This window comes from Myxine glutinosa, chromosome 6, assembly GCF_964187855.1.
Source record: "Myxine glutinosa chromosome 6, kmMyxGlut1.1, whole genome shotgun sequence".
Classification (NCBI taxonomy): Eukaryota; Metazoa; Chordata; class Myxini; order Myxiniformes; family Myxinidae; genus Myxine; species Myxine glutinosa.
Genome location: NC_136266.1, coordinates 108,696,569 through 108,712,534, shown reverse-complemented (window position 1 = coordinate 108,712,534; position 15,966 = coordinate 108,696,569). Strand labels below are relative to the sequence as shown.

The 15,966-nt window shown below is 45.1% G+C and overlaps 1 protein-coding gene across 2 annotated transcripts in view; it reads left to right on the top strand.

Moving 5' to 3' along the window:
• The window catches only part of MPHOSPH9 (M-phase phosphoprotein 9), a 164,343-nt gene extending 151,297 nt beyond the window's left edge, over nucleotides 1–13,046 (top strand). For both annotated transcript variants that reach the window (XM_078780351.1, XM_078780352.1), the window contains exons 24-26: nucleotides 7,679–7,935; nucleotides 8,667–8,735; nucleotides 11,673–13,046. In XM_078780351.1, the coding sequence (XP_078636477.1) occupies nucleotides 7,679–7,935; nucleotides 8,667–8,735; nucleotides 11,673–11,774 (428 nt within the window). In that variant the 3' untranslated portion in view covers nucleotides 11,775–13,046. The remainder of the gene's footprint in view (nucleotides 1–7,678; nucleotides 7,936–8,666; nucleotides 8,736–11,672) is intronic.
• Nucleotides 13,047–15,966: the final 2,920 nt, after the last annotated feature.

Below are 15,966 nucleotides of genomic sequence, written 5' to 3'. Positions count from 1 at the left end.
CCTGGTTGGCTGGTGAGGGCTTACCGGCCACGCCTTTGACGGCTGGTTGACAGGCCACACCTTCTTCTTGGCGTTCCGCCCCTTTTCCTCGGGCCTAACCGCATGGCTTATGGCACCGTTTGAGCGAGCTATGAGGGGCGCGTAATGGCGTCGCTTGGAGAGGGAGGTCACAAAATGGATGGAATTGGGACCTACTCTTATTTAATTGATGCAACGCAGATTCAACTATTGGAAACACGACCTTATCTAGAACACATAATAATGAAATAACTGAAGTTCGATGGTGGCCTATGTGTTGCTTGTGGACTAACTAGGGGTGCTAACTTTAACCTTTAATGTCATATTTACAAGTGATGTCATATTTACAAGTGTGGGTTCTAAAACCTGATAACCGCATGACAGGCAGAACTAAGATCAAAATTCTGCTCTGTCGGAGGGTTCTCTTGAGAGCTTGACAGGCAGAGCGTATGTACATGGCAGTGACGTCATTATGTGCGCTCATTGAAAGCTGGAGAACTGAAGATATATTTGGATTGTTACTCCCGGCTGCATCCAGGCGATTCCATATAATGAGTGGATACCAGAGATAATGTGCCATGTGGCAGATGGTACTTATCGCTCCCATTAAGGTACAGCATAGCTGGATGGGATACCTTAATGGCGGTTCACCACTGATGGTATGAAATCGTATAGTAACTGGTATATAACCGAAAGGTTTTTCAGAGTCATGAGTGTATGCAGGACTCACTGCGTTTCCCTGATGAGCCCCAAAAGGGCGAAACCAGGTCGGTAACTGTGAATTTTACATACACTTATGACAGTATCTGAACTAAGATCAAAATTCTGCTCTGTCGGAGGGTTCTCTTGAGAGCTTGACAGGCAGAGCGTATGTACATGGCAGTGACGTCATTACGTGCGCTCATTGGAAGCTGGAGAACTGAAGATATATTTGGATATATATGTATATATGTATATACACACATATATATATATATATATATATATATATATATATATATATATATATATATATATATATATATATATATATATATATGTATATATATATATATATATATATGTATATATATATAGATGACGGGTTGTCCACCCCTTTGGAACTCAAGAAGAGGCACCTTCGAAGCAGCAAGTGAGGTTTAATAATCGAGCAAACACAATATTGCGGAGCACGCCTTGAAATCGCAGGGCCCTGTCACACAAGACCTGCAAGTCCAAGCCGCACTGAAATCATTCTGACACAAGATCCTTTATATAATCGAACAAAGCCTAAAAAAGCCTCCGCTGAAGTAATGACCTCAGACAGGAGGGCCGAGTTTGAAGACAGATGTGTGAAAGTAACATATTTCTCAAGCTCTAATTCCAAACAAGCTGGGCTTTCAAGGCCCAGCGATGTGTTCCCATAATAAAGTTCAATGGTATTTAACTTGGCAGCAAGAGCCAGGCACATACAAAATCAAAGGATACATATTACATCATACTCTGTTCGAGGTTAACTGGCAACTATTCCCATAACTTTTCTCCCTTTGGAAGAGGTTGAAAAACGTCTCCAGGCTGGATCTGACCGAGCCGTGGGACGACATGTTTTGCAGTTCAATCTAGCTTTTTTGAAGCAAGCAAAAGAAAGACAATTATATATATATTTCTCAGGTGCCCTGTGTCACGTGGTGTGCCCCCCCCCCCTCTATTCCCCCCGACATATTTCTCCCTTTTGTCTTTGAGACAACACCTCGAAAAAGGCAATGTATCAACCCCAGCAGGCCAGCACCCCCCTCAGTCACATGCCAGGCGCGCAATGCGTCACGCATGCTCAGGGAGAGATACCGGCCCCTAATTGTGGCCGTCCGACATTAACGCATGAATTGTTAGCCATAATTCGCGACGAAGACCCCTGGTTAGAAGATAGCTGCCGCCCGGCCGGGTTCTGAATCCACCCTCGCACCAGCGTAGGTGCGACCCAGTCGCCAGCCAGATTAGGGGCCCTCCTTATGCAGGTGCGATCCTCGCGAATCAGGGCAAACGATCCACGTCCAATGCCATCAAGCCTGGCACATGTGATTATTCTGTGGGAGAGAGGGTGGCACATCCATCATCACAAATCTCCATCTCCTCATAGTCACAAATCTCCATCTCCTCATAGTCTGCATCAACGTCAGTATTCATAGTGTCGGGTGCCTTAAGCTGAAACGACCCCCAAATTGCTTACTACAGGTGGTGTAGGTGGTGGTGTAAGTGGTGGTGAAGGTGGTTCTCCCGGATATCCCGGATATTTGTTTGCCATTCGCTCCTCACTACTTGCATAATAGCAATAGCTCTTAAAGGAACCGACACTACTTAAATCACGGGTAAAAGAATCCCAATCCCGACGAAGAGAACTAAAATCATAATCGTCATCAGAATCCCACGCATCAGCAGGTTCATTTTTTTTTTTTTTTTTTTTTTGTATACAAGATCGAGGCTCGTGAAAAAGCGAACATTAATCACACAGAAAGACAAACAGACACATAAAACAATTAACATCGGGAGCGGTAGACAAGATGGGGAGAGAGGGGGAAGGACACAAACACAACATTTGAGAGCAGGGACCGAGAGACATGGAGACATCGAGAGAACTGTGGGAGGGAGAGGGCTTTGGGGGGGAGGCATGGGAAGGGTGTGGGTGGGAGAGGTATAAAACATATGGACACTGCCAGGACTTCCAGGAAAGAAGTTGGAATTTCAAACAAGGTGGATCTGGGGTGAATTAGTGGGGGTAGAAAAGATCAAGGTTTTGGATGGGGGAAGATAAGAGATGGTGGTGAACAGCTGTTTTAAAGACCTGGAGGGAGGAGTGTGATTGAAGTGAGTGTGGGAGTTTGTTCCAGAGGCGGGAGAAAAGAGGAATGAAAGAGTGAAGTTGAGCAGAGAGCCGAGATTTCGGCAGTTTAACCATCAGAGGGTGGCTGGCAGATCTTGTGCGACCTGTAGGAATATTTGGGGGACAGAGCACAGAGAGAGAGCTGGGGGAGCAAGGCCAGAGAGGAGTCGGTAGAAGACAGAAAGACCACCTACCTGCCTGCGGTGAGTGAGTGAAAGGCCCTCAGAGATAGCTTCATCGCAGGAGATTCCAATGATTCTGAAAGCTTTGGATTCAACAGCGTGAAGCCGAGCGAGGTGTGAGGCAGGAGCACCAGCCCATATGGGAGAACAGTATTCCATTGAGCTGCGGATGAAAGCCTTGTATGTGGTGAGGAGCTCAGGTGTGCCTAGGAAGGACTTCGCACGACGGAGGATGCCCAGTCGGCGACTGGCTTTGGAGGCCAGCTTGGAAATGTGGTTTTCCCAAGAAAGATCATGGCAGATAGTGAGACCCAAAAGCTTGAGCGACAGAACTTCTTGGAGAGGATTGTTGAGAAAGTAGATGGGAGGGTTGTCCAGTCGATCTTTTCGGAGAGACATAGTAAGAGTGTGAGATTTGTCAGGATTGAAAGACATGTTCCACTTGTTTGACCAGTCTGTGATTTTGTCCAGGTCTTCAGAGAGTGAGGAGGCTGCAGACTGCCGATCTGAGGGAAGAGGAATGGAGCGGCAGAGAGTGGAGTCATCAGCAAAGAGATAGAGAGGATTTTCCAGAGAGTCGGAGATTGATAAAGACCAGAAATAGCACAGGGCCCAGAACACTGCCTTGGGGAACTCCAGCCTGAACAGGAAGGGGAGATGAGAGAAATCCATTCAGGGCCACACGTTGACTACGACCAGAGAGGAAGTCCGCAAGCCATGCATGGAGATTTCCATGGATACCATAGGAGGAGAGTTTGGTGAGCAGAGCTGGGTGCCAGACCGTATCGAAGGCACGTGATATGTCAAGGTAGACAGCTCTGATTTCCTGTTTGGCATTGAGGACCTCCATCCATTGTTGAAACAGCAGAAGCAGCATGTCCAGAGTAGAGTGACCTGGTCTGAAACCAAATTTGATGATCAGAGATCAAGCCATTGGAGAAGAGGAAAGATTCCATATCCGAAGCAATGATGGATTCCATGACTTTGCTGATAATTGGGAGCAGGCTGATTGGTCTGTAGTTGCAAGGATCTGTTTTTGCACCTTTTTTGTGTAAAGCGGTAATGTTTGCTGATTTCCAGGATGCTGGCAGATGACCTTGAGCAAAAGATAGGGTGAAAAGAACAGAGAGAGGGTGAGATAGAGCGGCAGAGCAGGATTTTAGGACCCGTGGGCTGATGCCGTCTGGTCCAGTTGCAGAATCAGAGTCGAGGTTAGACAAAAACTCCACCTTGTCAGGAGAGAAGGACACAGAGTCCAGGAGCAGTTGGATTCGACTGGGAAGGGTGGGAACAGAGAGAGATGGGTTTGGGACTAAGGATTTTGAGGCAAACACAGAGTTGAGGCATTCGGCTTTGTCATGTGCGATGTCAACTGTGTGGCCATTTGAGGTAAGGGAGGGGATGGAGGGGGAACAAACACCAGAAACGGATTTGACCAGACGCCACCAGGATTTGGAGGAAGGAGACAGGTTTGAGAGTTCATTCTTGAGTGAGGAGAGATAGTGCTTCCTGGCACTCCTGAGGGTAGACACACACTTGTTCCGAGCTTGGTGGAAGGAACTGAGATTGCCGTCAGTTGGATTAGCCTTCCAAGAGGCAAAGGCAAGTTGTTTCAGGGCAACTGCCTCACCACAAGATTCAGTGTACCATGGACGGGAGGAAGGGTAAGACAACTGAAGGCGAGATGGGATAAATCTGTGCATGAGAGAGATCAGTTTGCTTTGGAAGAATTCCCAGGAAGAATTGATGTCGGAGGCAGTGGAGATGGGGAGACCAATCCAGACGATTGATGGCTGCTTGAAGACCGTCCCAGTCGGCCTGAGTGAAATGCCAGACTCGTCGACGCTGAGGAGGCTCTCTGAGAATGGCCAGAGAGATGTCCACTTTGACAAGCACATGATCAGAAGAACCGATTGGAGCAGAAGAAGAGCAGCAGACATTAGCAGGGAAGTTTGTCATAACCAAGTCTAGAAGAGAAGATACTCCATTGGCTGAGATCCGGGTCGGGAAATTGACAGATTGTGTCAATCCCAGTGAGTCACAGAAGTCCTTTGCTGAGGTGCCATGACTGGTGAGAGAGGAACCCACACCCAACCAGGTGGCATGATGACAGTTGAAGTCACCACATATGAGGAAGAGAGAGTTGGGATGAGTGGATAGAAGTTGGTCCATGTTGTCAGACAGTGAAATGTAGATGGAGTCATCACTGTTTGGGGGACGGTACAGAACACATATGAACAAAAGGTGGGAGCGGAGAGGAAGCCGTAGCCAGAGGTACTCCTGGGGGTGAGGAGGAGAGAGGGCAGTGCAAGGAGAGTGAGGAAGAGAGTTTTTGATAAAGATGGCCACCCCACCACCAGGCCGAGGCTCAGGTCTATCATACCGGAGGAGGGAGTAACCAGGAAGAGATATTAAGGAATCGGAGACATCTTGAAGGAGGAAAGTCTCTGTTAAGCAGATCAAGTCTGGATTGTCAGAAGCAACCTGTATGGAGAGATCAGTCAGGTTTGAGCGAAGGCCCTGGCTGTTTGAGGTCCATACCGTTAATGAAGAGAGAGGGGGAGCATCGGGTACAGGACAGGGGTGGGGAGGAGTAGGGTAAGATGAAGGATGAGAGGGGGAGGTAGGGAGAGCAGTTGATAGTGTGTCAGAGATTGCAGAAGAGTTCCAAGAAAGGGAAGGATGAGGAGGATGAAAGGTTTGATGGTGAAGGGATGAGGCACAGTGAGGGGTTGTTTGAGGGGGGCAGAGGAAAGTAGAAGGTTGGGGGGGGGGGGGGGGGTGGAGGTATGAGATAGAAGGGAGACGAAGTGGGGAGGAGGCAGCTTTGAGGAGGAGGGGGGAGGAGGGAGAATTGGAGAGGAATGGTATGGGGGGAGATTTGAATGGGAGGGGTTGGGGGGGAGTTTTGAAGGGGAGGAGTGAGGGGGGAGTTTAGGAGGGGTGGGGCAAGGGGGGAGTTTAGGAGTGTAGGGGCGAGGGGGGGGGATTTGGAGGGGAGGGGCAAGGGGGGAGTTTAGGAGGGGAAGGGCAAGGGGGGAGTTCAGGAGTGGAGGGGCAAGGGGGGGGATTTTGAGGGGAGGGGCAAGGGGGGAGTTTAGGAGGGGAAGGGCAAAGGGGGAGTTCTGGAGTGGAGGGGCAAGGGGGGAGTTTAAGAGTGGAGGGGGAAGGGGGGAGTTTAGGAGTGTAGGTGCAAGGGGGGGGATTTGGATGGGAGGGGCAAGAGGGGAGTTTAGAAAGTGGATGATTAATGAAAGACGAACATTGAAAACAAATTGGGTTTGTTGTGATTTTCAAGTTAGCAATCCGATTCAGAACGATGGAGGAGGGATGGAATGAATGTGAATTTAGACCATGTAGTGAGGGAGACGTATAAGATATTGAATTTCTTTTTTTTGAAGTGGAATGAGTTGGAGAGGAAATTGAGAAAAGCCTTTTAAATAGGAAGAAAAACAGCGTGTTGTAAAATACCACTGAGTAAAACACTGAAGGGGAAAGGTTAAACATATTTAAATAATATTTAAACAGAACCTTGAACAATCTTATCTGCACAAAATACCAACGGGGGGAGAGCCGAGAGGGACCACCACGAGTCACGTGAACAGGGCAAACGGTGGATGGCAAGGAGATAATGGGGGCGGGGCGAACAGCACACCTGGACAGAAAATACAGGATGAGACAACAGTACACGTGGAGAAAGGAAAAGAAATGTTTTTTTTTTTTGTTTTTTTTGGGGGGGTGGGGGGGGGGGGTGGGGATTTAGAACGTTAGACAGAGTATTATGTTCGGGGTAGAAGGGAAAAAACTAAGAGCCAAGCAAAACACGCTTAAGTTAACAAACACCGACGGGGGTACAACTACAAGGCCGCACACGAGGAGCAGAACATGATTAATTAATTACGAGTTACAGGAAATTCAAATCAAAACTAACTATAATCAAACAATAACGCATGGACGATAAAATAACGAGTTGAAATTTGACAATCTATCTGGGGAAATGGGGGAGAAACACGTGGTCGAAGAACGAACGAACGAATAAGAATGAATAAACGAATGAGGACAGAGAAGGAAATGTTTTTTTTTTGTTTTTTTTTAGTTGAGATTTACATAAGGAAGTAGGCTATGGGGTGAAAAGACTGGGAAAACAGAGAACGAAAGTTATTGGATCACAAACGACGGACCGCTGAGAGAAAAACAAAGCCACAAAGTTGTACAGTGTACACTGTACAAGGCCTCAAGACACGACACGAATTAACACGATTTTCAATACAGGTATGAAAGATTTGCACCGAAAATCTTCGTCGGGAGACAATATATACACCATAAAATAAATACTGTTATAACGAAAATACAAATGGGAACAATTACTTAACTTCGATTTCGATGAGAAGCGTGGAGAGCTGAGAATAAACGAACCCTCGCCAGCAAGACCGGAAACGGAAGTCAAGTTTGTCAAAACGGAAGTTTTGTCAAAACGGAAGTCAAAACGGAAGTTTGCTTTAATCTTCCCTCCTTGTTCTGTATTCCGAGCAGTTCTTTGAGAGGTTTCATGCCTATTGGAAATTTACTATAATCCCAATATCACTCCATTACCTTTGTTTCCTCACCCCCTTCTTTGCAGCTCCTTCATCGCCCCCACTGTCTGGGCAGGGAAGTGGCCTGCAAGGCGGCGCCCATGTGAATGGGTCAGCACGAGGAGGTACACCACCAAAGCAGAGTCTATGGGATACTAGGAGTTCAAGCCGTACAAGCTGGGGATCGGTGCGACCGGTCGCTCTGACAGCCCCCTATGAGACAGAATTCTCAGTGCAGGAGCGCCTACAGACACTGGGAGGGTTGGATCGGAGACTTGATGAATTGACACTGGAGAAACAGCAGGTGTGTTTGCATACATATGTTGCAAATACACGTCTGCTCGCTCTTACAGTTCACTTGAGGCTTTATTCCACTCTGGTATCACCATATTCGAGGAAATATTTGGACAGTGTCTGTGAATATATTACTCAAACTGGAGTTTATTGAGTTGTTTTGATAATTATACTCCAGGAGGGAAGATAGTGGGCAGGTAGGTTGGAATTTGGCGGAGAGGGAGGTGTCTTCATGAGGCAAGTGGGTAAATTTCACACTCAGTCCATTGAATGGATTTTAAAAGTGTATGGGACACCATTGGGCATAATTAACGGACTTTATCAACATACATTAGTTGTCAATTTACCACACAATTATTAAGGTAACTCATGCGGTGTCTGCTTATGGTTTTGCATTGTGGTTTCCACAAGTTTTCTCCTGGGTTTCAATGCGCTCAACTTCAAGTGTGATCTGATTTTGCTGAAAAAGCAGTTTCACATCTGTGTTTCCATCATAAGATGCTGAAATAACTTGGTGCTAATGATTGCCTCAGCTGAGATGTTGATTATTCGCCCTTTGCATTGCATACAGTATGACTGACAGTTGCATTTAAACCACCGTCTCCCAGAGCTTGTTATCGTCTTTCATTTCAGATTTCAGATAGGGCAAAATGGAGAAGATTGTCATGGGGACCACAAGGCTAACCGCCACTCTAGCAGGGAAAATGGCCTTAAAATGCATGTTTTTGTTGTGTATTTCAGATTGAGTCTGCATTAAGCCGGATCCCGACCGCTGCTGGTCGGGCAACACGTCAAGTCCGCATGGGCCAGGTATGTCTAGGTTTGATTTGGACTGGGACCTTCAACCGACACAACAGGTATTTAGCAGACTTTAATGTGAGTCTTTCGAAGGTATAGTGGGCGATAGCACAAAATATAGCATTAGATAGAGGGATACAAAGTTCAGGTGCCCATTTAGAATCACGTACAACTTCCATTCATCAGTATTCATATCAAATATTTTATTCAAACACTGGCAGGGGTACCCGGCATTGCTCAGGGGGAAAAAAATTGAGAAGTGGTGGTGCAGGAGGTTTGGCGGGCCGGAGGGAGGTGGCGGAAGGAGAATTCCAGAGGTGGGGGTAGAGGAAAGGTGCATGTGTGGTAGGGGGATTGTCGGGGTGGGGTCAGGAGACCCGGGAGGCTGGCTGGAGGGAAGTCCCCGCCCGGCCCAAACCCTTCATGGACAGACTAGGGCAGGTCATCCATGGACACACTGACAATGCATCAGAACAACCATCTACAGATGGGAGGGCCCATCAAACAAATGAAAAAAAATTGAAAGGGGAACACTAAATGGCGGAGCAAAAAAAAAAAAAAAATGTACAAAAATGTAAAAATGTAACTGTTTAATTCCGACAAGAACAAAACAAAGCAAGGAACACTGTCAAATAAAAAACAACAGAATTCTCATAGCCCCAAAATTGGGAGGGAAATGCGAGGGAGAAAGAAGTCAAACCCGTTGGGAGGGGGTTGGAACGAGTGTCATTGAGGCCACACTCACAAACTGCCACAATATCATTTTTAATTTAATTTAGCGATATCATCATTATTCATTGTCATAAAAACAAATAGTCTATGTGTCTATATGTCTAGGTCCAATTCGGCCTTTGTGTCAAGTTTGATTGCAATTGGCCCAGTAGTTTGGGTGTGATTGGTGTGTCCCACACACATAGACACACAGAAAATTACTTTATTTATAAGAGGTCCATAATATCAAAGATATACTCACCTTGAAAGATTACATTCGCACACATCAATCAATTTGATCCTGAATGTGGAATAGCCTAGTTGACTACTGATGGGATCATTTTGCAGTTGTTAACATATGGCAAATGCACTACTTTATATTGAGAACCTGTTCTTGTCATCCAGAAGGGGTGCAGGGGGGAGTGGGGCAGTGGTTAGGAAAAGGTTCAATTTTAGATATTTAATTGAATCATAAACTTTTTTCTTTATCTGTGAAAGCTTGACCGAGATTAATTTTTATTCAAATATAGCATAGAGCCTGTCTCTACAGATTGGAGAAAGAGGAAGAGTATGAGGAAGCAGTGGTTTAATGGGTCTTTAAGGTCCTAAAGGTATAAGGGGTGTAAACGGCATTTTCCAATCGTAGTTAGGGTGTACGTTACGGGACGTCTAAGTTACGGACATCACTATACTGTTTATATATTCTTACAGACGTCGCCTCTGGATAATTGTGCGAGGACGGTCTATCTCAAGAGACCACGGATGCCATCTGCAACCCTTAACTCGGGCCGTATCCTCGCGCCCAAAGTCACTATACTGTGCCAGTGAATTAAGAGTGGCAGATGGGGAACCGTGCCGGCAACAACGAGGCAGTTAATTTTTTGGCCAAACTAATCAATGCCACATTGTGTGGGTTGTCATTACAGCTGTGAACTCAGACCTATTGCCCACTGGGAATTCTATGGCGGACCAACCCCAAGCAAGATAAATAATCATGACCCATTCAACAGTTGCATTCATTTATTTATACAGCAAGGAAACAGAAGAGCGAGGAATGGTTAAAGGAATGATGAGAAATGCAAACGAGAGAAAATAGCGAGGAAATTCAAACCCAAAATAAATGGCGGGAGAAATCGTTACCTCAGATGAAACGCATAAACATTCATTGTTACCCTTACGTGACTATACCCACGCTGGAGCACTTACAAACAATCACATAGCACAGAATACACTACTGGATCCACGAGGAATGTCACAGAGGGGCTGGGTTGAGGGGGAAAGAGAATGTAAAGATTATAAGAAAATAAATTGGATGTCAAGGTTTTGTCTCATCCCGGCGCACCTTCAACAACCTCCGTCAAGGTTATTGCCCATGGCGTGATGGTCCAGACTCGGGGGTTCGTGCTCACCCACTCGTGGTCCCTCACTCCCTCCTGCGGCAGCGCCCCTGTTGTATTGAAGCTGCAGGAGTTCCATTTGCCCAATGCGATGACCTGTGTGGGTCTGGGAAGACTCGTTCCAGGGGTGAGAGCTGACAGCGAGGGATCGTGACTTGTCTCTGGTGCTAAAATGGTGCGATGGGCCATGTGGACATCAGTATAGCCACGGGGAAAATGGACTGAGGAAAATGTGAAGAGTAAGAACGGTTGCAGTCTGAAGAAAAATAAAGTGAATGCGTGTAAATGGAAAAGATGTCAAAGATAAAGATATGTCTGATCTCGAGGTGAATGTAGGTCGTAGTGGTCACTCATTAGTAAATGAGGGAAGCTTGTTGAGGGTGAATTGGCAATGGCTACTAGTACTATATATCAAGATTACCGTGCGTCTCTCAGCTTTGCTCAGCCTAATTAGAGACTAGGTGTATGGTACCAATCAGTGTAACGCTTGGCTGGTGCTATTGTCCGGAAGTGGAAAGGCCGTTAATCTGGTAACAGCCGACCCAGCTGAATATCAGTCGCATTGAGGCAACTTGCCCGATGCAGATCAGGCAACTGGAATGACCCGTGCAACTACAATATATATAGAAAAAATATTGGAATGTTTGAATGAAATGAAAGTTTCAGCAATAATTCAATTTGTGGTAGTGTTTCCTTGCTTGCATTTATATGGATTTATATTTTAATCCTGTACAAGTGACCCATTTGTATTGGTAAAGTGATACTTCTGGAAGCTGTCTTTTGTGTTGTGCTCAGTTACTGTGCTGGAGTACACATTTAATTCCTGTACACTGTGCCACAGGAGGTGTTGGAGGAGCGGCTAGATGAAGTTAACCGAGAGCTTGGCTCTGTTCGCATGACCCTGAAACGATTCCATGTTCTCCGCACGTCCTCTCATCCCTGATGGGTTTGATGAGCATGCCTTATCCAGACCACTTATACCTTGTGTGTGCATTGTAGTTACATTCTGCTATAAGTATGTATGGGAACCAAATTTTTTTATTTTGAGATGGGGGGTGGGGGGAGGGGGAGGGGGGTGACACTCGTTTTAACATGGGGGGCAATACTTAAGATCAGGATGGTTGTGAAGTAAAGGGGCAGTAATGAGATGATTGAACGGAGATTGGACTAAGAATAGAGGATTTGCAGCATCAGAGAAAGGAGCTTAAATTCTACCATCTTTTCAAACATGACAAGAAGATGATTCCTAATATGGCACACCTTACCTACTCTCCAACAAAACCAGTGTTGTTTATTATAGGACTATAAGTTTGTCTGCAACACTCAGGAAACTTCAGAGTCAAATATTAAAACACAATTACATGAAGCAGAGTATGCTGACTTTAACAAACCCCTGGCTTTAATATTGTATGTCATCCATTGAGAAATAATCTCTTGGGTTAATTTAATTGATAGATGTTACGGACACATTTTTTGTGTTAGACATCAAACTCTAACCATAGGGTTAAGGTGGATGATATCCAGGTATCCGGTGCAAATACGTACCTTTGTAAATAGCCCATGATGCGGTTAAAATACTTTGCAGTTATGCAACAGGCCTCAAATGGAGCCATTGCGGATTTAAAATGTATAATGATCATTCGTTGCACTAACACCTCAAGGTTTTGGAGATTGAAAGCATATATATATATTTAGGTCTTTGACCAATTCCTGGTCGTTTGTAATTTATTTAATGATATTCGAACAATATGACTGTTGTGAGATAGTTGCATTTCGCATGGTCTTGTTTAAGTTTAAAAAACACATTTTGGATTAAATTGTCAATCAGCCTTTAATATATGAAACTCTCATTGTCTCGTCTTGTAGTCGGTGCAATGAACTCATGAACCACATGTCAATGGTCATCTGTGCTCAACAAGGCATTGCTCGCATAATCAACTACTTTATTTTGCTTGATCTATTCCAGGATAACTACTTTATACTTATTTCTTCTTTTACAAGTTTACAGGTCTGAAAGACAACGTTTTTGTTGTGATTGATGGTGTCATTTTGTAGCATGCTCATTCACATTGAACGATCACTAATGTGTGGTAAAAGCAACAGCGTCGTGGAAATTCAGTTAAATTGTTTTCTTTTTTTTATCAAAACCATATGACATCAGTTGACGATAAGGATTTAGAATGACTGCAAATTCTGAAATAAAATGTCAAACATTTCCCCTGTATGCCCAAATAATTTCATTTTCCACTTGGTTGTAGTGCTGGACCGGCAGCAGGATCGAATGGAGCTCTGGGTCTCAGGAGCGTGAGAGCTCTGCTGGTTCCTCAATTACAAGTTGCCTTGCCCCACAGAGCGGCTCCATGGTGCATTGGGTAGGCTTTTTTTGCATCACCCTCACTGTTGTGTGTTTGATTGCCATCGCTGCTCAGGGCAGAATTTCTTTGCACCCTGCCATATAGCGGTTACCTGCGCAGAATTGGTTCTTAGCTTTGGAAACGCTCCATTTGAAAAGTCTGATGCTCCGTCAAAGGTGTGTGAGCCCCCACCACCACCACTACCTTGTCTTGTAGGAGCATCTATATTTCTGTCTTTGCTGGAACATTTGTGAAGTACGGTTGTGTATTTAATCATCAGCGGTGTAGTTAAATGCATTTCTGTTTTTGAGGGGGGTAGAGGGAACATGAAAAATTCGCATTTATCATCTAAGTTGGGTGGTTGATAACTGCAGTGTTCAAAATTGAGCTGAGAAGGCTGGTTGAAAAAAATATGACGAGGGTGTTTAAGGTGGAGGGGGGAGGGGCTTAAAAATCAGCCTTTTGTTTTTGTCCCCCGTCGCACCGCGGAGCGAAAGGGGGACTATGGTTTTCCCCTCTGTCCGTGTGTCCGTCCGTCCGTCTGTCCGTGCGTGTGTGCGGGCGTGCGTACGTGCGTGCGTGCATAAGTGAAGGACCGCATTCGAATTTGGTGTGTGGGTGCAACCCACGTCAAAATCCAAGATGGCCGCCGCCATGTATGTCTGATGCCATGTATGTCTGAACCTTGTGAGCGGAATATCTTGAAAAATAAGCGAAGTACCAACTGCTAATCTGGTGTGTGGGTGTATCTACGCATAAGGAAGAACCATATTGAAAATTGGGTCGCCACGTAAAAATCCAAGATGGCCGCCACCATATACAGTATATGTCTGAACCTTGTGAGCGAAATATCTTGAAAAATAAGCGAAGTACCAACTTCTAATCTGGTGTGTGGGTGTATCTAGGCATAAGGAAGAACCCTATTGAAAATTGGGTCGCCACGTCAAAATCCAAGATGGCCGCCGCCATGTATGTCTGAACATTGTGAGCATAATATCTTGAAAAATAAGCGAAGTACCAACTTCTAATCTGGTGTGTGGATGTATCTAGGCATAAGGAAGAACGCCATTGAAAATTGGGTCGCCACGTCAAAATCCAAGATGGCCGCCACCATATATATGTCTGAACCCCGTGAACGAAATATCTTGAAAAATAAGCAAAGTACCAACTTCTAATCTGGTGTATGGGTGTATCTAGGCATAAGGAAGAACGCTATTGAAAATTGGGTCGCCACGTCAAAATCCAAGATGGCCGCCTCCATGTATGTCTGAACCTTGTGAGCGAAATATCATATCATAGCATGTTTTCTGCGTCTTCCACTTTGTCAACTCACATCACTTCCCCGACAGGGGACCTAGTTCTAAATTATATTTGTGGATGGGGCTGGAGGATGGCCTAGGCCCTAGAGGAACGCACACTCACGCCTAATCTACTAGCCTGGATTTCAACTTCGGCCCAGCGATAAACTGTCATCCCGATGTTTCACAGGCAGGGTGATTCATCAATATGTGTGCCATAGTCCATTGGATGGACATTAAACTGGCCGTCACATCTGCTCCCATTAGTTTGTGGATTTTAAAGATACTACAGTGTCCTTCGTGAAAAGTAGGTGAGCTATTGCTGGCACCGTGGCTAAGTTTCAAATTGCTGCCCTAACTATTGTTGGAAAGTCAATGGCAAACCACTCAGTTATAACTCTTAATCAGTTCATCTGAACAAATTTTTTCTTTTTTTAATCCAGGAAATGCAATACAGTATTGGAAATAATTTTGAAAATGGTGAAGAAAAAAAGGATGTAAAAGGCTAATGCGATCATGATGCCTCTCTGAAAATAAACTACCAGAGGACAGTCATGTGTTGATGGTTTACACCGACTTGATGTAATCCAACCAATCAGAGCTAAGCCTATAAACTCACAGATAGTCAGAACTATTCACAGTAGTCCAGTGAAGGCCCTCAGGATTAAAATAATAGTAATAATAAAACATGTTCCCTTTCAAGGAACTTCAACACATGCGGAGGCCATTAGGCCCATTAAAGTCTGCGCTAATATTTACTTATAACAGTAAAAAAAATAATTGCAAAAAGCTGGACGTGCTAGTTGGTAAAGCCAACGTTTTGGTGAGTATCCATTCACCTTGGTCATGGCAGATGTTGAAGTGACGAAGAAGCTTGAGAATTGCCACGTAACATCCACTGGTGGTAGGGTGAGTTGGTCTGTGGACCAATCCAGGCATCACGTGACGGTTGCAAACCTCATGGAAGAGATATTATAAACTTGGCGTTCGAGACAGATGAAATTGCAAACCACCCCTTTTGCTGAGAGATGGTGATTCAGCTCTTTTACTATATGGATTCCTTTACACCTCGAGCAAACCACCTTTTTTCTTTGTCTAAGATGACCACTTGACTCTTATCAAAGCTGTGACCATGCAGGTTCAAGTGCGTGTTTACAGCAGAGTTCAACGCCTCTTCATAAGCTGGATGACGCTGTTGGTTCATATGGTTTGCCTTAATGGTTTGCCGAGTTTCTCCTATGTAGGTCTCAGTGCATGATAGGTCTCCAGATCTGATGTCATTCACCAAGTCGCGTTTCTTATCCTTCCGGTTCTTGTACTTAACATGAACTACCTGGCTGCGAAGGATTCTGTCAGGGTTTATATGATGAAACAATGCCAAACTTGGAGAAGGATCTTCTCACTTTCTCAGAAAGCCCAGCCAAATACGGAATGGTCACTCGTGTCATATTTTCTTGATCTTTGTCCTGTTGTTCGCCAGACG